Source organism: Mustela lutreola, chromosome 16 (assembly GCF_030435805.1).
Source record: "Mustela lutreola isolate mMusLut2 chromosome 16, mMusLut2.pri, whole genome shotgun sequence".
In the NCBI taxonomy this organism is placed as follows: Eukaryota; Metazoa; Chordata; class Mammalia; order Carnivora; family Mustelidae; genus Mustela; species Mustela lutreola.
This window is the reverse complement of record NC_081305.1, coordinates 13,474,937-13,501,646: the sequence shown is the minus strand read 5'-3', so window position 1 is coordinate 13,501,646 and position 26,710 is coordinate 13,474,937. Positions and strand designations below refer to the sequence as shown.

General features: G+C 44.5%; 1 protein-coding gene across 2 annotated transcripts; it reads right to left on the bottom strand.

The window, feature by feature from the left end:
• Positions 1-1,574: 1,574 nt before the first annotated feature.
• Positions 1,575-11,298, bottom strand: CHST4 (carbohydrate sulfotransferase 4). Of its 2 annotated transcripts, none has more exons than XM_059153227.1 (2): positions 10,994-11,298; positions 1,575-3,570 (listed from the first exon to the last, which is right to left on the bottom strand). In XM_059153227.1, exon 2 carries the CDS (start codon positions 3,553-3,555, stop codon positions 2,401-2,403), a length of 1,155 nt encoding a protein of 384 aa, XP_059009210.1. In that variant the 5' UTR covers positions 3,556-3,570; positions 10,994-11,298; the 3' UTR covers positions 1,575-2,400. The 2 variants fall into 2 exon arrangements, with proteins under 2 accessions (XP_059009210.1, XP_059009209.1); XM_059153226.1 differs by lacking the exon at positions 10,994-11,298 and adding an exon at positions 10,815-10,958.
• Positions 11,299-26,710: the final 15,412 nt, after the last annotated feature.

The following is a 26,710-nucleotide window of genomic DNA, read 5'->3' as shown; positions in this document are numbered from 1 at the left end:
AGTAACTCCAGGAAGTCAGGGCCGCCATTATTCTGCCCACCCTACAGTTGAGGGAACTGAGACATGGAAATGTTAGGGGACTTGCTGGAGGTCACCCAGCTGGTAATAGCAGTGTCACCCAGGTGGCTTGACTCCGGAGCCCATGGGCTCATGAGCATGTAATGACTCCTTTGGAGAAGGAGAAGCAAGCAGCTCTGTACTCCAGCATCCTGTAGATATGCTTCCTAAGGAAGTTGCTAACATTAAGACAATTCAGGTGGAGGCAGAATTTCAGAGGGAAAATCGGAAGAAGTTGAGTCTGTCACTGTCTGTCCCCCTCACTGGACTTCTTCACTCTTTTTGCACCATCACCTACTGCCCTGGCCTTATTTTCAATGTTGGGGAAACTTTTCTTGGTTTTGGAAGGTTCATAGAGGCAAAAAGCATTTGTTTGGGAGATCCCAGCTAGGCTCTTGAGGTGTATCTAGAGTGGCTTAGGTTTATATGTTAGAATAAATTCACTCCTTTAGAGCCACATATAAATGAACTTTGCTAGATCCAGCTGGCAAAGGTAGCTACCCACGCATCTCAGGTAGCGCCCGAGCCCAGGAGCTCCTCTGCAGAATCAAGCGTGAGCATTCCCTCTGCCACTGAGGGCACTTTATGAGGTGAGGACCACATCCAAAGTGGGAGTAGGCACAAAAGGAAAGAGGAAGGGGTGGTATCCTTTAGGGTTTGGACAAAGTGAAATATTAAGTGAGCCTGGATTCAAAGGTCCCTGGAGTTCCAGACAAATATAGACTGTCTTCCTATTCCTTCTACCCTGAGGACAGCGCTAGTGTCAGGGGTCAGCTGCGTGGGTACTTGGCATGTCCCGAAAAGGCATCTGTCTTGGAGAAGCAAGGCAGACAAGACAGTGCTGCTTCCCGGTGGAGGGTGTGGTATTGCCGGGCTGGCCATGAAAGGATCACCAGGGTCGCTTGATCAATACAAAGAAGCCCAGCTCCCACCCTGGCAGACTCCAACTCCAGCTGACTTGAGGTGGGGCATGGCGAAATGAATTTCTAACTATAGATTCAGATGCATCACTAGACCTAGAGTGCTGCAAAGACTTCCTATGCTGCAAAGACATTTGGAGAGGTGACCTGGAAGGGCTGCACAGTGCCAGCCGTACTAGACCAAAGGTCCTCTGGCTGAGGAGCACATTAAAAGAACCCTTTGTGGGGCGGCTGGGTGGCTCAGTGTGTTAAAGCCTCTGTCTTCGGCTCAGGTTATGGTCCCAGGGTCCTGGGATCGAACCCCACATCGGGCTCTCTGCTCGGCAGGGAGCCTGCTTTCCTCTCTCTCTCTGCTGCCTCTCTGCCTACTTGTCATCTCAGTCTGTCGAATAAATAAATAAATAAATTAATTAATTAATTAATTAAAAAAAAAAAAAGAGCCCTTTGCCCAGACTCTAGGGTGATATATACAGTTATTATCACAACTCACACCTCACACAAGAAAGGGCTTAGTTGCTAGTTGCCTAATTTCTACAGATTCTTAAAAGCACAGTGTGATAGTCAGTTATCGATCAGTCTAACAGCTAACACCAAATATTGTCTTAGCAATTTTTTTATGTGTAGGTAATATCTAATCCAAAAGTGTAAAAAATCTGTAAAGATGCTTATGCTAGGTTAGGATCCTATAAGAATTAGTTAGCATTTACTACTAAGTAATTAGAAAGCATAACCAGGGGAACTCCTAACAGAATCCTGTTTGGAATTTTAGCGTGAACGGATGGCAGCTTCACAAGTCAAACTCTTTCACGGGTTAGGCAAACTCTGAGGGAAAATGACGTCTGCGTCAGGGACAGCCACCCCCGTGAACTTAAGAGCTCGCTCTGTTGTGCAGGGATCTTATTTTGTATTTGCACTAACGGATAGCTGACGGCCTGGCTCGTCGTAAGCTGCCAATACTGTTCTCTGTCCCCTTTTTGAATCCACCAGGAGTTCCGTGGGCTCAGAGTTCACATCCCTGTGGAATGTGCTGGTGGGCTCTTCGGCAGGAGACCCATTTCCCTGGTTTTCCTGTCTCTTCCCTTTCCTGCTGGGTGAGATGGGGACAGAAAAGTTTATGGATCTACTCCACTCATTTGTGGTGCCGAATAGGACTCCAGGCCACCAGGTCTTTGAGGTATCCATGGAGAGGAAGGCCAAAAAGAGAAGAAAGGCGATACTCCTTTGTCAGGGGCGGAATATGCTGCCGAATCTCTTCTAGGCCTGAGTAGAGACACGAACATTTCTCAGCCTGAGCAGCTTGTGGGTGCGACTCAAGCTTCCACGTACACGGACAGAGATGTCATTAAGGCTCAGAAACCTTCAGTTAACTCGCCTGAGGCTGGTGCTCGCTGGGAACAGACCCTCTTCCGCCCTCTTGGTGGACTTACTTGGAGGGAGTCCATGCAGACAGAAGGTCCAGGGACAGGTTTTTCTGCTCTTGCTCCGATCTGACAAGGTGGTAGCCCAGCAAAGTCATGGTATCATTGCAGACTTTCTGAAGCCGAGAAACCTTCTTGTAAGGCAACGTCCAGCGCCAGGCCTGGGAGACGTTGAGGGCATTCCTGGCATTAGTGTGGAAGGCGTGACTACCCATGCCCTTGCCTCTAGTGATGTTGTACACCCAGGTCTGGAGGTGAGGCAAGAATTTCAGTCCCACATATTTATACATTTGGGCAGTCTGGCCAGTGGGGTCCCGGACCAGGTCCTCATAGCGTATGAGCATGTAGCGTTGCCTCAGGGCTTTGGGCAAGGACTGCACAGCCTTATAGATCTCCAGCTGGCTTTGGCAGATGACCTGCATCACAGAGTAAGGCTGATCCTCCTCCTTGAGTTCCTCCCAATGCTCCCCCAACACAATGCGGCTGTCAAGCCTGAGTTCCCCAGTGGTGCGTTCTCGAGAACGGAACACCGCCCGGGGGTCCCGTACCAGGTGCACAATGTGCAGATTGAGGGAAGGGTCTCTCAGCAGTGGGAAGAGCACCTTCAGGTTGAAGAAGCGTACCTCCTTAAGCACCACGTGACTGTAGGAGCGACAGGCCTTCTCTACCACCTCAAAAGGCTGCTGACTGCACAGAAGCTTGCAGTGAGCCTGGGGGATGATCATATCCCGGGAGAAGACGTTGCAGGCGGGCGGGGAGCACAGGGCCCTGCTGTTCTCCCACTGGAAGAGGCTGGACTGTCTTCGAGGACCGGGTTTCATGTAGGCATCAAAGACACTCATGTCACACAGAAAGACAGCACGGATCAGGTCCCTCACTGCCATCTGCAGCCTCCAGGCGGTGCTGTGTGTGAAGGTCATCCAGATGTGCCAGGCGGGCTCCATCAGGTAGAAGACGTCCGGGTGCTGTGCAAAAAGCTGTCCCACAAAAGAAGAGCCAGAGCGCCAGGAAGACAGGACCAGCACGTGCATGGGCTTGGGCTCCTCCTTCGTGGACAGGGAGTTGAAGTTGTGGCCATACAGATGGAACAACAGGGCAAAGATGGCCATCTGGGAAATCAGAAACAGCAGTGGCCTCATTTTTTTGGGCGGTATCATCATGGCGAAGTGGAAGAGCTTTAAGAAACAAGGAGAAGGGCTGTGTTAGGCTTCCATTTTGGTGTCTGCCTTCCATTCCCTTTCTTCTTTCATTCCCTTTCTTCCATTCCCTTCCATGTCCCTTTCAAATGACAAAGCCATTTTGTCCCCCCCGACCCCCAGCAAGGAGCAACCTAGAGCGCTGGAAACTTCTGGCAGCCAACTATGCAAATCCTTTGAATCAATTCCCATCCCTTGTAGTTAGTGTGTCAATAAGTTCTATTTATTTTAGACTCTTTACTCCCTTTCTCCTGGACTTTCTTGTCCAGTGAGCTACCAAAAGTGCCTGAACGTAGCCATATTTCATCGACCTAGAGGAATAGCTCCATTCTGACAGCTTGGTGACATGCATGCCTCTACACAGGCCACTTAGGCAAAGCTTAACCACAGTCTGACCAAATTTTGGCTGAATGCTCTGTGATTCCTTCTGAAATGAAGGACGATAAGCTGACTTGGGAGGAATGAGCTCACGGCCACCGTTCACCTACCTCTCCTGTCTTGAGGGAGATTGCCGTAGGCCATTTCTCATTACCTTCCTTCATCTCAACCAAGCACAGGCTTCAGTCCCCTGAAGGATACGGTTGCAGGCTGTAAAACTGTTTGGCTCGAGTTTGGAGCTGTTTCCTCAGTGACAGAGCCAATTGCCCATGGCACCTGTCCTCTGGCCCCCTCTGGTTTGGCATCATCCTGTGGGTTTAGGGACAGGAGGAACCGGCCCAGTGCTGACATCTACATAGCTTGGAAACTGTCTGAATCTATTTAGCTTGAACTGTTGTCTCCTTAATAGCTGACTCGGTGGCAGTGTGGCAAGCCAAGCTAAGAGCTACAGTTACCTGTGACCTGTTAGCCACTCTGCCGCTGCTTGGGGGAATGCTTAACTGCTTGACGCAATCCAATCAGGGCATCTCAGTACAGATGGCCAGGTTATGTACTGCACAACCCTAGAGAATGCCATCTCCTCAAAATTTTAAGATATTTCTTATTAAAAAATGTTTTCATAGGGGATAGTAAAGTATTTTGGTCCAACAGAATAAGAACATTAGGATGATTTTCCAGTTGTTAGATGTTAAACATCTAGAGACGGGCGCCTCAGTGCTTAGTCAGTTAAGTGGTCAACTCTTCATTGAGCCCTATGTTGGGTTCCATGCTCAGTAGGGAGTCTGCTTGGGATTCTCTCTCCCTCTCCCCGCTGCTTGTGCATTCCCTTGAAATAAATCAAATAAATAAATAAATAAATAAATAAATATAAAATCTTTTAAAAAAGTATCTAGAGAAATGAATTCTACTTAATAATTCACACCAAGACTCATACAGACTGGTGGCAGCCCTCAACTTACTCCCTTTATAATCAAGGCTGAAAAGACCATGGTTCCCAGTGCCATGCTAGAATGTTATTCTGAGGGGTTTTTTTAATGGTTTAAGGTTAAGGGTTCTTTAAGGGTTAAGATGAATCTGGATCATTTTGGATGACTTTGTAGCACAAACAACTACTGAGAGATAGAATAGAATAGCTTTTTCAAACAGTGTAAAATATTAATAGTAGCAAGGTGCTAATTTTTTTTTAAAAATCTTATTTTTACGTAATCTGCATACTGAATATGGGGCTCAAACTCACAATCCTGCAATCAAAAGTCCCGTACTCCGATGTCCATGACTGAGCCAGCCAGGCACCCACAGGGTGCTAATTATTATACACCCAAGATATTTTTCCTTCCAGCTTTAAAAAATGAAATACATTAGGGATGTCTGGGCAGCTCAGTCAGTTAAGCATCTGCCTTGGGTTTAGTAATCCTGCTTCTCCCTCTCCCTCTGCCTGCCACTCCCCCTGCTTGTGTTCTCTCTCTGTGTCGAATAAATAAAATCTTTTAAAAAAATAAATAAAATAAGGCTTCCTACAATCCTGCATGCATGCAGGACCGACCTAATGGGAGCACGTACCAGCCTGAGTCTCTAGCCTGTCACACTGCCAGTCTTTAACAGGTGTCGGCGGGGTGCCGGGGGTGGAGTACTATGACAAGCAGTTACGTCTGTGGATGAAGATTATAGCTGTAAATTAGAAAACTTCTAGAGCTGTTTGTAAACAGGGTTAATGATATGCCTTAATGACAGGTCACAGTATTTTTCTGGGGGATAGAACACCTAAGAATTTTACCAGCCGCTGAATCCGTAACCTCCACTGGACTCAGCTAGGATGAATCTGCTCGCTGGTGTTTGGTGGTTACTGTACAGAGAAAGTCTGCGCCAGTCCATGTCCCCCATCTGCCCTTTTCCCACCTTGCACCCAGGTAGCAACTGGGTTTATTTTTTATGTGTCTTTTCCTTTGCTTTCTACACACCCAAGAAAATTCAAATGTACGTGTCGTCTTAATTTTCCCCCTCTTTATAACAGAAAACGTAGCAAGCTCTACACACCTTGCTTTTTTTTAACTTTATAGTGTGTCTTGGCGAGCTTTCCATGCTAGCACATAAGGCACTTCCTCACTCCATTTTACCACCACATAGAGTTCTATCATGCAGATACACCACAATTTATTTAGTTGCCTCATTGCTCGGCTCCCAGCTTATTTCCAGCTCTTTTGCCATTCAGAAACGTCGGTAATGACCTGATGTTTATACATCATTACACATTTATGTAAACTAAATCCCCAGAAGGGGAATTGCGGAGTCAAAAAATACACGTGGGTGTAGCTTTGCTATCTGTCACCCAGATGGTCTTCATACTTGCCACAAACCATTCATTATATCCAGAGCTGCAGAAATTCTAGGGTGTAGATTTTCAAGGAGGAATATATAAATATAAAAGCAAGTTTATAGGTTGCTTCCTGAAGAGATGCAACATGCTTCCCTTGGAAGTCCCCTGAACCTTCTGGGAAGTATGTACTGACCCAAGCCAAACCTTGTGCCATAGAAACTCTTCTCTTGCATTCATTACAACAATGTATTTCCTCCTTATTGCCAAAAGGATCCAGTGAGGGTCATCTCTCCTTCATGGCCAAGATTACTTTGCTATATGCCAGGGAAATGTCAGTGAGTGGTAATTCCTTCCTTTGCCCTGAAGGTTAGAACAGGAGAAGCTAAGATATGCTCTTAGGTCTTTCAGACTCAAGCCCAAGAGGAAATGATTAGAAACTAGGACATTACTAATAACAGCCCAAGATTGGCCTCCTCTACCCCTACCTCCCAAAGACTTAGGAAATGACTTTAGCAAGAGATCCTCTCCCAAAGGTACTGTGATCATCTGGAAAATTGTGGAACAAAGATAGGAAACAACAGAGCAAGAGAGAGAGAAAAGTAAAGAAAAGAAGGACTTGACCTTTGCACATTTATAAGGAAAGCATGGTAGAATTTTATATGCAGGGCCTGTAATCAACTCACAAAGAAACTAACATTTCTTAAGGATTAGGAATATAGATCTTTCAGAATTATACTCTCTCCCTAATCCTGGCTTTGGACCAACTCAGTGTCCTGAGCAGGATTAATGGTTGTAAGTCCTCCCTGCCTACAAGTAGCTCCTGGCTTCATGCCTGTTCCCTCCCAGAGCTGGAGCCACGCCTCCTGACTCTGTCCCCAGTTATCCTCAGGCTTTAGTTGTTCACAGTTCTCAGGAATCCCCATGGAAACCCTCTGATTTCTTTCTCTGCTTTGTCTTACCATGAGCATTCACCCTGGCCAGGAAGAAAATATGCTTTTGAAAAGTGAGTCCCATCTCTTGTCACTGGGATCTAGGTACTTCCTGGATCTAGGCAACCCATGATGGGGCTAGCCAGGACAGCCAAGAAATACCACAGGCAAAGCTCATGTCTGCAGAGATTGTAATCAGCGGTAGAGATGGATATTCTTTTTTTTTTTTTTTAAAGATTTTATTTATTTATTTGACAGAGAGAGATCACAAGTAGGCAGAGAGGCAGGCAGAGAGAGAGGAAGGGAAGCAGGCTCTCCGCCGAGCAGAGAGGCCGATGCGGGACTCGATCCCAGGACCCTGAGATCATGACCCGAGCTGAAGGCAGCGGCTTAACCCACTGAGCCACCCAGGTGCCCAGAGATGGATATTCTTGAGGGCCTTGGAGAAGCGAGCTAATGTGGCTCCATGAAGAAAGGGCAAATTGGGTTTTTTATGGCAGTCTCCTCTAATCTAACTTCCACCTCTCCCCTTGTCCTGCACTAACCTCCTCTATAATCCTTGGAGTTGGTAAGCGTTTGTGAGAAGTGTGTCACTACTCCATTTCTGAGTCCCTGGTCCACCTTCCCAAGTGTTCTTTCCTGGATGTTGCGTTGCAAGCTTGAACCCCTCCCTCCCTGCTGTCAGAATCCCCACTGTGCTCATCTCTGGCCTGGCCTTTGACAGGTAAGTAGCCTTTTTCTTCTATCTCTCAAATTCCCCATCAACCACTGCTGCCAAAGTCTGTCTTTTCTTTCTTTTTTTTTTTTTTAATTTTTTATTTTTTATAAACATATATTTTTATCCCCAGGGGTACAGGTCTGTGAATCGCCAGGTTTACACACTTCACAGCACTCACCAAAGCACATATCCTCCCCAACGTCCATAACCCCACCCCCCTTCTCCCAACCCCCCTGCCCCCAGCAACCCTCAGTTTGTTTTGTGAGATTAAGAGTCACTTATGGTTTGTTTCCCTCCCAATCCCATCTTGTTTCATTTATTCTTCTCCTACCCACTTAAGCCCCCATGTTGCATCACCACTTCCTCATAAAAGTCTTTTCTAAAGCATAAGTCTATCAGTCCCCTCCTTCCGTAACTTTCCAGCACAAGCAGGATTAAATCAAAATCCCCAAGACTTGTAGCCTGGGGCCTTCATGGTCTGGTCTTTGATCCCCTGTCAGTCCCCTGCTTTTCAGCACTTTAGGTGCCAGATTTGACTTTCAGTTCTTTCCTGTTGTTTAGAAGCCCTTCCTCCCAAGATGGAGTTCTCTAAACTTTCGAGTAGCTCCCATCTCTCATGCTATACTAAACAGCCATAGAAGAATTTATTTCTACCTCTGGGCTGCTGTAACTTAAGGGTAAATACTATGTCTTATCTTGTAAGTGATTAAGACTCTTTAAATACTTGTTGACTAAATCAGCAGTTGAACAGGGGGAAGAGGAATAATGGCTGGAAAGCAGATAACTGAATGAGATCCTTTGAGAAAGGGAAACTTTTTAAAATGCACATGTGTGTCTCTGTAGTATCAGTTACTAAAATTTAGGTGATTCTGTTGAATATTGACCAAAACTATCTCAAGTGTATGGAGCGAAATATTAAAGTTAAAGGCAGAGATTTGATGGTATGGCACAGTTAACCTTACTCCAAAAAGGGGGGGGGGGCGTTCCACAGTGAGTATGTATTAAGGAAAGCTACAAATAAAAAGCCATGAACACTATTTTTTTTTAAACTAATAAGAAACAGAAGGAGGCCATCTGGGTGCTCAGTCGGTAGAGCATCTGACCCTTGATTTCGGCTCAGGTTGTGATCACAGGGTTGTGAGATCAGCCCTGCTCAGCGGGGAGTCTGCCTCTCTCCCTCTCTCACCCTCTTCCTAAATTATTAATTAATCTTAAAAAAGAACTAAATCTTAAAAAACAAAAAAGAAAAGAAATAAAAGCGTACTCCAAGGCACAAGACCACTCAGACAGACTACTTCTGTTGTCTAACTAGCTAAGTTAGGAAAAGAAAAAAAAAAGAGAGAAAAACCTCACCACATCCTGTCATCATCGACCCCCCCCCCAGCCAATACTTTAAAAACAGGTTGTGCCAATGAGGGGTGAGTGGTATATTCTTAAAAAACACTATCATCAACATGATCTCACCCGGGAGCCTGGATGACCCCCAAATGGGTACTGTGTAGTTCTTTTAGAAACAAAATGAGCGGGGGCGAGGGGGTGCGCCTGGGTGACTCAGTCGTTTGAGCCTCTGCCTTCAGCTCAGGTCATGATCTCAGGGTCCTGGGATCAAGTCCCACATTGGGCCCCCTGCTCAGCGGGGAGCCTTCTTCTCCCTCTCCCCGTGCCTGCCTCTCTCCCTGCGACAGAGAGAAAGAAAGAAAGAAAATGAGGAATTCTGAGGGGAAAAAATAACAGGCAGCAATTTAAAGAGCCCTGGATTCCAGCCTCTGGCACATTCCTAACTTAGATCCCCCAGGGAGATTATGCTCCCATAACCCCAAATTACAGATGGCAGAAGATATTTTCACAAACCGAGAATTCAGAGTTGAACTGGAGAAACCGAAATCCAGATGTACACCTACAGACCCAGAAAAACCACAGGTATAAGCACCTGGGTAAAGGTGACCCTGTGGTAACAAACACTGACCAGACCGAAAGCGCCAGGAGGGTTGGACCCGGGCCGCCACCACTTCCCTGTCTCCAGTGTGCCAGAAACAGCGCCTGCAGCATTTACCGAATGATGACCAAGTAACATCATCTGTAGAGCAGTTTTTAGTGCTTGAGCGTGATGCGGGTGAGGAAGGTAGGCAAGATCGTTTTATTTTGCGCATATAAATGTATTTCACTTCCAATTAGAAGCCCTAGACTGGTCTGAGGCCCGATGGGACAAAAGTCTCTTCTGCTTCGGCTGTTGTGCCTGCCTCATAACTTAATCTTTCACGTCCAAGTAGCGCTCCGCAACTTTGAAAGCCCGTTCAGCCACAACCACGACAGCTGATCATGACACGGATAATCCACACACTCATTTTTCAGAGTAAACTGAACCCTAAGTGATGGACTCAGTGGTGGCAACAGCCCTACCAGAGTCAGACCCCAGGTCCGTTGAGTGTCAGGGATGAGAGCATTCAATGATCACATCACACCCTGCCTGAGCTTGAGAAAACCTACAGCTCCCTCCACCTCCCGTCTGCCATTCTCTAGCACCCGAGCAGAGAAGCTCCAGGAAGTATAGAAACTTGAACTCAGAAGCCGGGATCGGAGTAAGTTAGATGCACCAGGAGATCATCTACGGAACATCTATCAGGATAGCCCCACTGGCATTCTCTGCTTTTTCAGATCCTGTGAGAGATGGGGCTGGGTGGGGACAAGGGAGCTACTGGCAAGCAGCTTGTGCTTTTTCAGGAAGATTCTCCAGGTGACTCTGATTTCACCGTCCTCCACAGCCCCCCTTCTCCAGTGCCTTTAAAATCCTTAGCTCAGCTGGGGGAGCTTTTCTGATACTCCGTCCGGAGCCCTGGGACAATGGCCCCGCTGCGGAGTGGTGTATAGAGAAAACTCTTCTTACCTTGATAATAGCTTAGGCTTCTCCACTCCTTGAGAGAGGCTCACGGCTAGCCAAGTTGTGCTTTTCTCCTCTGACTCACCAACTCCCCTATCGGCTTCCTCTTCCTCCTTGCATTTTGCATAACCGTCCTTACTCAGAACAAATTCCACTGCCCTCTCCCTTCTGCCAGAGTGACCCACCTTCCAAGACGGTGTTGAGAAAGCGCTCACTCCCGAGTAGCCTTGGTATTAGCAGCTTCAATCCGGAGAGACTCAGGCGCTGGGAGAGTCTGTTCCCGGTAGACCGGGAGAAGCAAAGGAGGAAGCGTCCTCTCCTACGACGGAGCTGATGCTGGAAGGCAGGCTCCTGGAAGGCAGCTGAGAGGGTTAACTCCCTTAGGACAGGGCAGTAAAAGAAAAAGGAGACCTGGGAGATGAGGTCGATAGGGAAATCAGAGACAATTACAAACCAAATACCCACAAGATCTTAAGCCTTGTTCTTCCCTTAATCTTATCTCTGTTGCAAAAAAGAGGAGAAAAGCTGAATGCTATTTCTGGATTGTACCTGCCTGCTCAAGCCACTGGATTTAGGGAGATAACTTTTTTTTTTTTTTTTTGGCCTCTGTGTCACGTTCAAAAATCTTCGACCCTTCCTATAGGAGATTTTAACTAGATAATTTTAACTAGCTACATGAAATAGCTAAATGTATGGGAGGGCAAAAATCTAGTGGCATTTAGTGCAAGAAACGTAATTACCTCCACAAGAATAAAAGAAACAAGTTATTAAAACTTGTAGCTTCTTACTAACTGCGTGGCCTTTGGCATATCACACACCTATTCTGAGCTACTTCACATGATCCTTGTGAGTGTAAACAACAGAGGAGAATCCTCAAGTAAATGTAAATTGCAGCCAAGTGTAAAAGCCACTGACTTTGCATTCAGACATCTGGGCAAGCAAGTCCTTCCTACCTCTCCGAGCCCCGGACTATCACTGTAAAATATATACCTACTTTATAAAATTCTTGTAAATGTTAGGGCAGGATTAATGCATGTCATACCCCTAATACAATATTATGACAATAATGAATTAAAAAGTGGTAGTTAAGGGACGCCTGGGAGGCGCAGTTGGTTAGACATTTCAGCTTTTGGTTTCAGCTCAGGTCTGACCTCAGGGTCAGATGCGTCCCAAGTCCAGCTCCCCGCTCAGCAGAAAATCTGCTTCGGTTTCTCTTACCCTCTTCCTCTGCTCCTCCCCACTGCGCTATCACTGACATAAAAAAATAAATGTTGAGAAAAAGTGATGGTTAATCATAGTACCTTTTTCTTCTTGCTCACTCGCTGGCCCACTTTCTAGGTTTGAAACAGAGAGCAGGCAGAGTTGTAGGAGTTCTAGGATAATCTAGAAAGCATCTTTCCTGGTTTCCCTCAGCTGAGCCTCCTCAGGCTTCAACACTGGCACAAATCTAGGATAATCTAGAAAGCATCTTTCCTGGTTTCCCTCAGCTGAGCCTCCTCAGGCTTCAACACTGGCACAAATGACCAGACCTACAGTGGTGGGATTTCAACTGTATGGCCCTCCCACTCTCCCAGTCACTCCCCAGCAGGAAGAAGAGACAGATTTCCTCAAACTGACTTCATGCTGTACATTGAGGAGCCAGAACCAAGCAGTTGGTGGTTCTGCTTTTATTCTTTTTATAAAAGTGAATACTTCAGGGAGCCTGCTTCTCCCTCTGCCTGCCTCTTTATCTGCCTGTGCTCGCTCGCTCTCTCTCCCTCTGTCTCTGACAAATAAATAAATAAAATCTTTAAAAAAAAAAAGTGAATACTTATTCGTTATTTAAAAATTTGGAAACTACAAAATGTGTAAGGAAGACAATATAAATCCCTTTAGATTTTGCTGCCCAGAGAAAATCACTCTTGATCTTTTTTCCCCAGACATGCAGAAATCTAAATTATTGAGAACACCCTGGAAAATAAAGATTTATACTTGTTTTCCCTTTGTCTTTATTTTAAAACATCTAGAATTACAAAATTAGAATAAGGGCAGGAAGGTACAATGTAACAAGTAACATAAAGGAACTGCCTCTTAAAAAAAGAAACCAGGACATTCATTATCAGAGCTGTTTCACCGTGTCCCTCCCCTCCCACAACCTCCTCCTGCCCTTGTTACTTAAAGATCACTGATCGCTGTCATGTAAGTGGTTCATTGCTTTTTCTTATGCTTTGTCATCTTTTTTATTTTTTTATTTTGGGGCGTGCCTGGGTGGCTCAGTGTGTTAAACCTCTGCCTTCGGCTCAGGTCATGATCTCAGGGTCCTGGGATCAAGCCCCACATCAGGCTTTCTGCTTGGCAGGGAGCCTGCTTTCCCCCTCTCTCTCTCTGCCTGCCTCTCTGCCTACTTGTGATCTCTAAATGTCAAATAAATAAATAAAATCTTTAAAAAAAAATTTTTTTTTTGTTTTTAAGTAATCTGTGCATCTACCATGGGGCTCAAACTTACAACCCCTAGATCAAGAGTTGCACGCTCCACCAACTGAGCCAGCCAGGAGCCCTCTGTAGTCTGTCATCTTAATCAAGACAATTAAAATTTCCCCAATTTGAGCTTTATGTAAGTAGAATCATAGCATATGTGCTTTTTTGATTTTTGTTTTTTTTGGTTTCATATTATCCTTGTAAAACTCATCATGATGCTACATATAGTTATAGAGGCTTTTTAATTTGTTCTGGTTATCCTTGAAACATATTGTGAATATACCACAATTTGTCCACAATCTTATTAACTGACATCTGAAGTGTTTGTAGTTTGGAGCTGTGGTTGAATATTCTTGACCTATCTCTGGGCACACATTTACCCAAGTGTCTCTAGGGGATGCTAAGACATGGGGGGTGTTTGGCTTTGATTTTTTTCACCTCATACTATGTAATAAGCATTTACCCATGTTAACAAATATTTATGGAAAACATTACTTTGAAAGGATTTGTGGTATGCCAACATTCTAGTGCTTGCTCGTCAGACACAGAGATTGTTCCCAGTTTCCCTGTGACATAGAACACTGTGGTAAATATGCAACCTTAATGATTAATGAAACACTTAGCATAATTCTCAGTACGAGTAGCTGCCCCGCCTCTTTCCTTACAGGTAATACCACAGATCTTAGCCTCTTTATTTTGTGACTCATAGATTAGTTCAGAAGAACTTTCAGAAAGTTTGGGCTGAAAACAGTCATAAGGAAATAGGTATTCACAGTAATAAAAAACCTAGAGTATCCCAAACAGAGGGCATTCCCAGGAAGAAATTAGGAGGCACAAAGACTATAAAAGAAGAAAACGATAGGATAGCTCCTGCTTGTTCGCAGCTGGGGACAAGCCAAGCACTGTACTGTGTGCTTATTGGGGTCATTGCATTGTCCTCTTTGCTGTTGCCTTAAGAGGTAATTTCCGTATTTTCCAGATGATAGAATAGAGGCTTGTAGAAGCTACACAGTATATTCACAATTATATGGCTTATAGTGGAAAAGTATGGACCCAACCTCCACTCATCAGCAGTGCTGCCTCTCTTTGTGATCATGGACAGGACTAGTGAGTCTAGTCCCTTTTGCTGTTCATTCAGGGAGAACTCTTTCTATAGTTATAGGAATAGAAATTTAACATTCATAAAGAAGAAAGAACTTGTCCAGTTCCGTGTATCACCATGGAATCCTTGGGCCTTGCAGACCTTATGGGAGATTCTACTAGCCTCGTGTAAAAAGAAAAAAGAGAGAAACTGGGTCTTTGTCAGTCATTGATGAACACCAGTAATTTAACCCAGCCCTTTCTACTTTCTTTCCATGCTTTTCTGAAGCCTTCCCAAATATAGTGATCACTCAGATATACCAAAATCCCTAAATAATTCATGTCACCTACTTTCTTTTTCTTGAGAGGAATTTGTGCTGGTAGAGTGCCCAGCAGCTGAAGAAAAGCCTCCTTTGGTAACTAGCCTTCGGTTGGCAGTCGGCACATTCAGATATGCAGCTTCTAAGACTCCCTAGTATTCCACAGCACCAGGAAGAAATTTGAACGCCCGTGTGGAACAGTCACAGGGAAAACACCATTCCTTTAAGTCCGCACCATCCACAGCACTTTTCTGTGATGAAAAACTATGACACATCTGCATTGTCTAATACAACAGCCACTAAGACATGAGGCTATTGGACACTTGAAATGTGGCTAATGTACCAGACTAGAGAGCTGGGTTAAGGTTGTGTAGATCCAGTCTCTTTTTGAGTCTCAGAAAATTTGATGAAAGATAAAGACCATCTCTCTATGAAAATGTACACTTGACCATCATACAAATGCAAAATCATCTCCAGTTGCAAGGGGTCTCTACTGAAGAATCCTGACAAAGGGCTGTATGTACTTTAAGTGCTTCTCAAAGCATGATTTCAAGAGGGTTGACTCTCAGGGACCACTGTACAGCAGAGCTTTGTGCTCCCTCCCTCCCCCTTGGACTTTTGCCATCTTTAGAGTCTGGAGACCATCCCTCATGGTAAGGAGTCAGCCACTGGGCCAGAGTCTGATTTTTTTTTTTTTAAAGATTTTATTTATTTATTTGACAGAGAGAGATCACAAGTAGGTAGAGAGGCAGGCAGAAAGAGAGAGGAGGAAGCAGGCTCCCTGCTGAGCAGAGAGCCCGACGTGGGACTCGATCCCAGGACCCTGAGATCATGACCTGAGCCGAAGGCAGAGGCTTAACCCTCTGAGCCACCCAGGTGCCCCAGAGTCTGATTTTTTTAGGGGTCAAAAAGAATCTTTCTGCTGGTTATATATCCATGCCTACCTTTACTGAAACCATTGCTTCCTGTGTACAAGGGTTGGAGTTTCTTCACTGCTACACTTGGCTACATGTCTTATTCACTGACATTAAAAGAACAGTTAGGAGTACCTGGGTGACTCAGTTGGTTAAATGTCCCACTCTTGATTTCGGCTCAGGTCATGATCTCAGGGTTGTGACATTGAGCTCCGTGTCAGGCTCTGTGCTGGGCATGGGATCTGCTTAAGATTCTCTTTCTTGAGGCGCCTGGGTGGCTCTGCCATTAAACGTCTGCCTTCGACTCAGGTCATGCTCCCAGGGTCCTGATGCAGCTCTGCACTGGGCTCCCTGCTTGGCGGGAAACCTGCTTCTCCCTTTCACACTTCCCTTGCTTGTGTGGCCTCTCTGGCTATCTCTGTCTCTGTCAAATAAATAAATAAAATCTTAAAAAAAAAAAAAAAAAGATTCTCTTTCTCCCTCTCCCCCTCCCCACCCTCTTAAAAAAAAAAGAATAGTCAGGCTTTCCTTGGGATCCTTTTCACATGGGGGCTCCAGAATTATCTTTAGTCAATATGAAACAGCTTGCAGTGTGAATGTCAAGACTTGAAACCTGAATGACATTACCCTCTCTACATTGGTCACCAGCCCTGTGTAACTTACCAAAGCCTGGCGTCAGGCTTGACAAGGGTACAGGCTGGGTTTGGAGAGTGGATTCTAGAGGATTACAGCTTTCTACTTTGGTTAAACATCTGCAGGCGGCAAAGGTTGGACCTGGACATCCTAGAGAGTCAGCACCTGAAGAAGTGTGCCAGGAAGGGAATTTTGGTTGCTATAAATCCTATTATCAAATGGACAATTGCCTGCTGTAGAATCTGCTTCCCTGAGCTGGGCCTTGGGGGCAGACACCTGACTGGGGATCCCCTGGCCCTTATCTCTGTGTTAAAAGTATTTGTTTCAATAGTGGGAGAACAAGTTGGATTAGGGCAGGTCAGGATGAAGGAAAAGGTAAACATGGTATTAAGTTTCTTGTTGTTCTTACTTTCTTGAGGCCTCTTAATAGGACAAAGAGGGTGTGAAAATGGGGAATAAAGAGTCAGGAGTCCCTCTTAAAGCTCAGTCTCGTATGTTTTTGGTGGTTCGGGAGCTGGACATTATTGGACAAGAGAGACCTTACCAGGGATTAGATCAAGATATGATCTGAGATGAGAATTCTATCTCCAGGCTTTCAAAAGATAGCCAGAGATTGATAGAGGTGATCCATAATGGCCTAGTCAAGGAGTCCTGGGGGATGAAATCCGAGGAGAGCAGAGAGGTGTCTTCTGATGGGCTCCAACCCCATGTATCACATTGGTCACCCCTATAGAACCCAAATTTGCTTCCTTTTCTTTTTGTTCACAGACACTGTCTTTGCTCAGGCTCTCAATTTTTCCTGCTTGAATTTCTGCCAACAACCCCTCAACTCTTCCCTCAACCTCCAATGCTACCCCCTCAAGTCTTTGCTTCACCCGACAGCTAGAGTGATCTTTCATTGTATAGATCCAATCCCAGTCACTTTTCTGATGAAATGCTGCAGTGGAGCTCATTATAGACAAGGTGAAATTTTTTTTTTTTTTTTTTTGGCTTGCCACTAAGCACTTTTAAAAGCAGGTGTCTGTCTACCCTCCATCATAATCTTCTTCATGCAGTAAATTCCAGAAGTATTTATTGGTTGCCTATCACATACCAGGCTTTGCTTCAAGGCCCTGAAAACTGCAGTGAATGAAAGAAAAAATTCCCTGCTTTTGTGGAGCTTGCTGGATGGGGGACAAATAGATAAATAAAATGTGTGGTATATCAGATTGTGTAGGTGCTATGAAGAAAAATAAGGAAAGCCAAGATAGAGATTGTGATCTGGGTGGGGGTTGTTCCAATTTTAAATTGAGGGGTCAGGGGAAGTACATTTTGCCAAGGACTTGAAAAGGATGTGGGGACAAAAAACAAGAGAATATTTGAGGAAGGTCCATCCCAAGCAAAGGGAACATGCAAGTGCAGAGGTACTAAGCTAGGAATCTCAAGGAAAGTGGTGTGACTAGTCAGAAGGAGTAATAGGGGAGTAAACAAGGAAGTTGAGTGTCTTTTATTAGTGGGAGTTTGACTCCTACTTTGGGTGAAATGGGAAGCTACTGGAGGGTATGAATTTGGAATGACATATTCTAAAAGGATCATTTGGGATACAGTGAGGGGAATAAACCATAATAGAGTTAAGGACAGAAGCTAGGAGATCAGCGAGGGGGCTAGGCAAGAGACTAATGGCTTGGATCAGGGTAGTAGCAGTGAAAGTAGTAAATTCTACAATATCTATTAAAACATTTTTTAAAGAGAGACTCGAATAATTCACTGATGGATCATATGTAGGGATAAGAGTAAGATGATTCAGGGCTGACCCAAGGATATAGTTGCCATTTTTCAAAAATGGGAAGAATTCGGTTTGGGGTGGAAATCAGGTGTTAGATTTGAGATATGTTACTTTCAATGCCTGTTGGACATCCCAGTAGGAATGTTGGAGTAGGCAGGTAAATACACAGTCTGGAGTTCAAAGGAGAGGTCCAGCCTGAGACACACATTTGCAAATCATCAAGATAGAAATAGTACGTAGAACCATGAGGCTAGATGAGAACACTGTGAAAGATTGAGAAGATGGAAGACAAAGGAAACCAGAAGAAGGAATCACTAGCGAGTTAAGAGGAAAACAAGGGGGTGTAGGATCCTGGAAGCCAAGAGAAAAAGGTATATCAAGGAGAAAGGAGTAATTAGTTATGTTAAAACTTCAGAAATATTAAACAAGTTAGAGACTGGATATTGACCATTGGATGTAGCAAGATCGATGTTATTAATGACCTTGACTAGAAGACATTCAAGGAATCATAAGCATGAAAATCTGTGGGAAGGAAAGGAATTGGAGGTCGAGAAGATAGCCAACTGTCAGTGTCTAAAGGGGATGAGAAATGGGATAGTAGAAGGAAGTGAGGTCAAGAGATAGTTTTTTATTTTGTTTTTGTTTTGTTTTAAGATGGGAGGAATAACAGCTTGTTTACTAATTGGTGGAAATGGTCCTGGACAGAGAGGAGAGTGGTTAGAGTGATGGAATAAGGTGTACACGAGTAGAGAGTTGGCCCAAGGTAGGAGCACATATGGGTCATCCTTATTAATAGGAGGGAAGGTTGACTGAATGAGCCCAGAGGCAGGTAGGTGGGGAGATGATGTTCTGGAATTTGTGAAGATTCTTTTCTTACTCTTTTTATTTTCTTGGTGAACTAGTTGACAGGGTTGTCATCTGAGTCTGAGGATAGGAGAGAGGTTGTAGAAAGTTTGGAGAGAGAGGAGAAGGTATGGAATGGCTATTAATGAGGAAGGGTTAGTAACTACAGTGTTAGTAACTATGCTAGGGTAATGTAAGTAAGATTGATGAGTGACATTGAAGGCCTCTGCAGGTACATGGTCATAAACTTAAAGTGAGAGCAGTCGGCATAGGTGTGTGAATTTTCAAGCTATGGTCAGCTGTTGCACTTGTGTAGACATAGGTGGAGAGTTAGATTTAATTAAGGCTTATGTTCCGTCAGAGTGTAATGAGATGAGAGAGGAGAAAGGGAGCCAAGGGTGTATTCAAAAGAGTGATTATGATAAAGAGCCACAGAATCTAAGTGGGATGAGAGGCGAAACAAGAACACGAAGGGAATAACCGAGCTAAGGAGGAAGACCGGCTTTTCAAGGGGAGGAGGTCAAGGATTTTAGAAATAAGCATTTTGGAAGGGTCATCTGTAAGGATGTTGAGATTGTGTCAGAGGTGGGTTACAAAGGAAGAGCGGCCACATGGCTGCAGTAAGAATAACATAGTCTGGTTAACCTCAGAGTCAAAAATGGGCAGGATTAAGAAGGAGGGAAGTAGAATGTTCTGGAAGCAGCAGTGGGGAATATTAGCAATAACAGAGGACAGTGATTATTCCACCGTAGGATATGGGAGAAAAACAGCCACCACTTGAGAGGGCTGCAGAGGAAGCAGTGTCCTCAGAGGAGACCCCAGTTTCCAGAGCAAAAAGGTAAAGAAAAAATTCAAAGACTTTGAAAAAAGCAGGGGGTTTGCTGATTCTGACAATGAATTGCTAAGGGTTTCAGGATGTGGGGGAGCTGGAAAATGCGGGTCAGAGAACGAGATGTACAGGGCCATTTGGGATGAAATGTGAGAGAGAAGGAACCTAGGATCCTGGGCTCCTTGTGTGACTGACATGAAGCTGGATAAAGGGAATCATGGTAACATGATGGTTTCAAGGAGGACCATCATTGGGTTATTGACTTGGTCTATGGTCTCAAAGTGGCCAAACTGAATACTCTTGGTAGTCCAGGGGCCACTTGTTGATGCTTGGCACTGACGATGTATAGGTCATTCCTTTTACAGGTTCACTGAGCACTTTCTATGTGCCAGGCACTGTGCTAGGTGTTAGTTATACACCAATAAAATGTGACCCCTTCTAAAGGAGTTCCCCACCATTGGTTATATCACCGAAATTGTGTGGTTGGTTGTCACTCAGCATGACGGTGGCATTGGATCATTGCTGCGGAATCCCCTGAGCATAGCTCTGCCCCAAGCCTTAGTTGGCCCTGTTTCCCCAACCAATGTTGGGGAACTCCTTTAGGATGGGTCACATTTTATTGGTGTATAACTAGCACTTAGCATAGTACCTGGCACATAGAAAGTGCTCAGTGAACCTTGTGAAAGGAATGAATGAATGAACCTTTGTTCAAGCTTTAAAAAGGAACTTGCTGCACAACAGGTGCCAAATTCCCCATAACTAAACAGTGTGATCGAATGAACTCACCCACAGAAAACCGACTCAACAAGGTATGTGAAACTACAATAAAAAATAAGTTCTCATCCCAGATTAAAGTGCTTTTCTACCACAGATGGTCCCGGTTAAACACCGGGAACTCAGTTTCATAGTTTATTATATTGTGTAGGAAGTTTAGAGATAATCTAAATCCCATAAATATACTTTATTTTTACAAAATATTTATTTATTTATTTGACAGAGAGAAAGTGTGAGAGAGCACAAGCAGGGCTAACAGCAGAGGGAGAGGGAGAAGCAGGCTCCCCACTGAGCAGGGACCCTGATGAAGGGCTTGATCTCTGGACCCTGAGATCATGACCTGAGCTGAAGGCAGATGCTTAACTGACTGAGCCACCCAGGCGCCCCTGTTTTTTAATTTTTTTAGGAACCTCCGTACTCTTTTCCACAGTGGCTGTGCCAGTTTGAATTTCCACCAACAGTCCTTGAGGGTTTCTTTTCCTTCGCTTCCTCACGAACGCTTGTTTCTTGTATTTTTTATTGAAGCCAAAGATCATATTTGTGAAAGGTCAGCAATCACCTGGTATGGCATGTTTTGGGAACTTAGAGAGTAATTTTACCAAAGAAGAAAGATTCTGTAGAGAACTAGTAAACAAGACTGGGAGTAACAAATATAATGTTAGATGTCAGTTACATGTACATTTTTTTAAAAAAAAATTTTATTTATTTATTTGACAGAGATCACAAGTAGGCAGAGAGGCAGGCAGAGAGAGAGGAGGAAGCAGGCTCCCCACTAAGCAGAGAGCCCGACGCGGGGCTCGATCCTAGGACACCGAGATCATGACCTGAGCTGAAGGCAGAGGCTTTAACCCACTGAGCCACCCAGGCGCCCCACATGTACATTTTTTTAAAAAGATTTTATTTATTTATTCGACAGATCACAAGTAGGCAGAGAGGCAGGCAGAGAGAGATAAGGAAGGAAGCAGGCTCCCCGCTGAGCAGGGAGCCCGATACGGGGCTCGATCCCAGGACCCCAAGATCTCGACCTGAGCCGAAGGCAGGGGCTGTAAACATGTACATTTTAAAATAAAAGGTTGGAAGTGGCAGGGTAGAAGGATTCCAGTAGTGGAAGTCCTTGAATAAAAGGTTAGGGACATTTTGACATTATCTTTTACTCAAGAGATATCATTCAACAGCTCTGGAGCAAAGGAGTGACATAATAAAAGATTGGGTGAATCTTAACTGCTAGATTCTAGCAGTATTGTGTGTGATGGTTTTCACAGGAACATATTTAATAGTCATATTAAATTTATGATTTATGCTGGATGTAAATGACCAAGGAATTATTTTGAAATCATAAGATATGCTATTGTCTTCCTGAGAGTCATTTAGCTTGTTGTGCGTTAGGAGTCCTTGAGCTACTATCTTTCCCCCTCTGGCTCTTGGGCTGTCTCATTTTCTTCTATTCTGATTTTAATATACTCCCCTGTTTCTGCTTGTCCAGCTCTATAAAAAACTGTTACAGCCAGGGGTAGAAGTCAGAAGTACGATCAAATGGGACTCCATGTAGCCAAAACCAGAATTAATATTGGGATAAAATTTTCTAGGCACCTTTTCCAAAGACACATCTCACTTGAGTTTTGGTGGTATTTACCTTTTGGGTGTGAGGGTGTCATTGTGTTCTTGAAAATCTTTCTTAATCTACCAATTATATTTGCTACGTGGGTGTCACTATTTCTTTTTATTCAAGTGGAACTTAGAGTCAGGAAGGTACATATCTTACCCAAATCTTCTGTCATGTTAGTGATAGAAGCATGTCTTTTCATACTCCATTCCTTTATACATTTTTTTTAAAAGAATGTTCTCTTCTCCACCTCACTCCCAATTTCACCTTAAAAACTCCCATTCAGCTTTTTAAACCCTGTTCAGAGATGCCTTTTCTGTGCAGCCGTTCCTTATCCCCATGCCCAGTTCTGTCTCCTCTCACCCCCCCACCTCCCTGATAGAAATGATCATTCTCGGGGTTGTACGAACGTCTGTAATTATGCATATTCCTTTACATGTCTGACTCTCCTGTTGGACTGTAGGAGCCTTGGTGTTCCTCCCTTTTGTGTCCCCAGCACCAGGCTGGGAATCACAGTAGGAACTCTGTCAATGTTGCAAATCCAAAGGGAGAGAATCAAAAAGGAAAATTCTAAACTCTCCTAACAGTCTAAGCAGAAGATTAGGGGGCCACACCCCAAGCCATCTCCACCTACGTTCATGTTTACCGTCTTTAGAATGTTTGGGAGTGGAAGTTTCCCAGCCTTCCTACAGCCATCAAGGAGATGTCAGTGCTGCCCCTCAGGGGTTCCCCCACGGACTCCCAAAGTTGTGTGCTGAGCTCTTCCCACGACATCTTGACCCCTCCCAGGGGCCCCGCCAGGTGTGGTTCCTTTTTCTGGCTCACTGAGTCTTCTGTGTGGATGCTTACTCTACTTGCTTTGTCCTGGTTTTCTCACATTTTCTCCATCCAGGAACTTTGTTTTCTTCCTCTGGAGGAGATCCGTCTTCCCCACCACATCCTCCTCCACCCACTGCTTCCCAGGAGAGCAGGCAAGAGGAGGCATTGTCTGGGCCCTCTTGTGTGTTTTCTTTTACTTGATGTACCTTCCCTTCCCTCCAGTTTTTCAAATCTGAAATCAGATAGGCATGAAGTGTAGTCAGTAGACAGTGAGGACTGAATGAAAACGAGCATGGTTTATTTAGGGGGCGAGAAAGAAGTCTATATTGGCAGGCCGGCTCTTCCAGCTCCTTCCAGCTTCCTACAGTTACAGCCTCTGGTACCACTGGCTTAGGGCTGAATCTGGCACGTGGGTCTTAGGGAAGCCAAGGCACAAAGCTTCACACAGAGCTCGGTTCTCAAGGTGCCAAAAGAACCAGGGAAGGAGCAGGCAAGTTTCAAGGGCTGGGTGGGGGACCAGTTAGGAGAGGCTGAGGGTGGACAGCGGGGCAAAAGTGTGCTGATAACCCCTTTGAACTCCTCAAATGTGTAACAAAGCACAGCCCAGGTGACCCCACTGCTCTTACCTTTAATGTCTTTTTCCAAGTACTTTCCCTAGTGGCACAGTCAGGTCATTGTTCAACCATGTCCCCGCACCCCAATCCCTGCATTTCATTGAGGGAACAATTTATATGAGAGTCACCCCAGGCCCCAGACTATAAATTGTTGGAAATGGAGAGTTTGGCCTAGGAGAAGGGAAGGAAGCAGGGTTGACCAGTCCCCTGTGGAGAGGAAGTAGAAAAGAGAGAAAACACGAATGGTGATTTTTCCTTGTATTTTTCTCTAGCAAGTCTCCACAAGAAGGATGTTTCAAGCTTCTATAGCAACAGTTTTCCTAAACACATAATATAATCACATAAAACAATTATAATCTTTCTGGAGTCTTGAAATTAACAAACATTTCTTTTTTTAAAAAATGCAAACATCTGAGACCTGAAATGTTAACAGCGTTAACAGTCAAGTTTCCCATAAGAAGTAGAAGGTACACAAAGTTGCAATTTAGTAGGGAATTTCAGCTTACAGAAATGTAAGCAGTGGGCACATGGGTGGCTCAGTGGGTTAAGCCTCTGCCTTCAGCTCAGGTCATGGTCTCAGGATCCTGGGATCAAGCCCCGCATCGGGCTCCCTGCTCAGCGGGGAGCCTGCTTTCCCCCTCTCTCTGCCTACTTGTGATCTCCTTCTCTGTCAAATAAATAAATAAAATATTTTTTTTAAAAAAGAAAGAAATATAAGCAGCATTAAGGGAATCAAGAGAACGTGAGTCTGACGAAAGCAGGAAGCCCTTAGCACCTACAGGCCTGAAGGAGGAAAGGGAGCTCTGTGAAAGCGGCCTCTGGACGGAGCTGTTTCAGTGGCAGAAGCAGCCACTGCCTGAACCTCTGTGATGAGAAGGAAGGGAGTAGGAAGGAAACACCATCCTCGGGCTGCCTCGGTGCTTCCCATTGTCTGAAGCCAGCTGGAAGCCAGAAGGCGAAGAAGCCCGTTGATGCCACCCTCAGGGATTAGCTGCCCAGGGCCCAAGGAGGGCAGAGGAGGGCGGAGAATGGATCTGGGGGACGCGGGACATGCAGGGAATGACCGAGCCCAGTCAGCACCAGAATGAGGGTGGGGAGAGGAGACTGAGGAAGGCAAATGCAGGGTGGGATCCAGCCTTTATTAAAATTTAGGCATTGTGTCATCCTGGATGTTTTGCCCTAATTTTGTTTTTTAAAAGCTATTACATTAAAATATTATTTGTCTGGCTAATGAAATAAAATATTATTTGGGTGGCTCAGTGGGTTGAGCCTCTGCCTCCCGCTCAGGTTATGATCTCAGGGCCTTGAGATCGAGCCCCACATCCAGCTCTCTGCTTCCTCCGCCGTGGCTCTGCTTCTCTCTCTCTGCCTGCCTCTCTGCCTACTTGTGATCTCTTTGTGTCAAATAAATAAATAAAATCTTTAAAAAATAAAATAAAATAAAATATTATTTATCTTGATGACTGAATTGTTTAGCATTTCCCGCCCCCTTTAAATTTTGTGCCATTGGCCACACTCTCATCCTGGCTCTAGAGGGATTCTCTCTGGATAAAGGTATTGTGGGTGGTTTTTATTTTCTCATTTTTGCTGACCTGTATGTTCTGATTTTTCAAGTGAACGTGTGTTCCTTGTATAATAAAAACAAATGCAAAATTTTCCTCTTTGAAAGTAAGGATCTTGAGGCACCTGAGTGGCTCAGTCAGTTAAGCAGTTAAACATCTGCTTTCAGCTCAGGTCCTGATCCTGGGGTCCTGGGATTGAGCCCCGTGCTGGGCTCCCTGCTAAGCAGGGAATCTGCTTCCCTCTCTCTCTCTGCCCTTCTTCCCCAGCTCATGATCTCTCTGTCTCTCAAATAAAAAAATAAAATCTTTAAAAAAAGAACTTAAAAACAAAAGTAGGGACTCTTATTCATGCAACATGGAGCAGACTCAGCAACAAAATCAAATGTTTGTTGAACGAGTGAATTAAGAAATGTGTATCCACTCTATTTCCAAATCCCATCTCTTCCCAAGTTCTAACTCAAATGCCACTTTCTCATGAAATATTTCCTTATATCCCCAAACACATTGGCCTGTGAAGGCCCACACAATGTGTACATGGGGCACCCCTGTCTCTTCGTGGCCTCTGCCACCTGCCCTCTCCCTCACTTGGTTCCTTTACATTAGCCCCCTCCTGGCTATCGCTTCCGGCGCGTGGGGAGCAATTGATTAATATTTGGTGAATGAATGAATGAGTGAATGTGGCCTCTCCCTTTTTTTTGTATCATTCCTGACATAATCTGTTTTGTTCTAGATAGATGTGTATTTATCTCACCTCCCCTCTTCTTAAGCAACTCAGGCCGTCTTCCTACCCACTTTGATGTGACCATTGGTGCCTGGCACATTGCTTGGAATGTAGTTAATGACAACCACTAACAATGAGAGTAGGGAGAGTCATTTTTTTGAGCCAAGCCTTGTGTTATACATTTACAGGTATCCATCACCTCATTTATTTACCTAAATGACTGTGAGGCTGCAACATCCGTAGGAGTGCAAGTAGTCATAAAAGAGAACTCTTGTTTTTAGTTGCACTTTACAGTTAAGGAAGGCGAGGCATAGAGAGGTTAAGTTGCAGGGCAGAGATCACATTGCTAATAAATGGCATGACAGGAAACTGTGGTCCCAAATTATACCAGATCAGTAGTTCTCAGAGCATAGTCCAGGAGCCACTGGGGTTCCCAAAGCCCTTGAAGGGGTCTGTACATTGAAAACCACTCTTGTGTGCCTACAGTGATTTTCTCAAGTCTACATGCCATGTGCTATCAAACACCTAAAATGCAAAAGTAGGGATAAGAATCCCACTGTCATCTGTTAAGCCAGACACTAAAGAGATTTCCAAAAATGTAAAAGAATGCCAATGTTTTCACTTCATTTTTTAATGTTTTGTAAAATATGGTTGTTTTTCATAAAACATATTGTTTATGTTAGCATGTAATGTGATTACTATTGTTATTTTAAAATAAATTAACAAATACTTAAAAATTGTATTGGTGTTAATTTCTAAGATGGTCAATATCAGTAGATGTGGCCCACATTTAAACAAAAACTCTTTGGGGTCCTCAACGTCTTTAAGAGTATTATGGGGTCCAGGGATCAACTTGCTTGAGTATTAGATGTACTAGGTAATATTTAAGTTTCTTAGCAGCTCTAAAATTTCAGGATTCTCTACTCATGAAGCAGTTTAGGTCATACATAACTTTTGGAAGGCAGGGG

Excerpts from the sequence above, each read along its gene's own strand:
- CHST4 (XM_059153227.1), bottom strand. The coding sequence starts at position 3,555 with ATGATGATACCGCCCAAAAAAATGAGGCCACTGCTGTTTCTGATTTCC.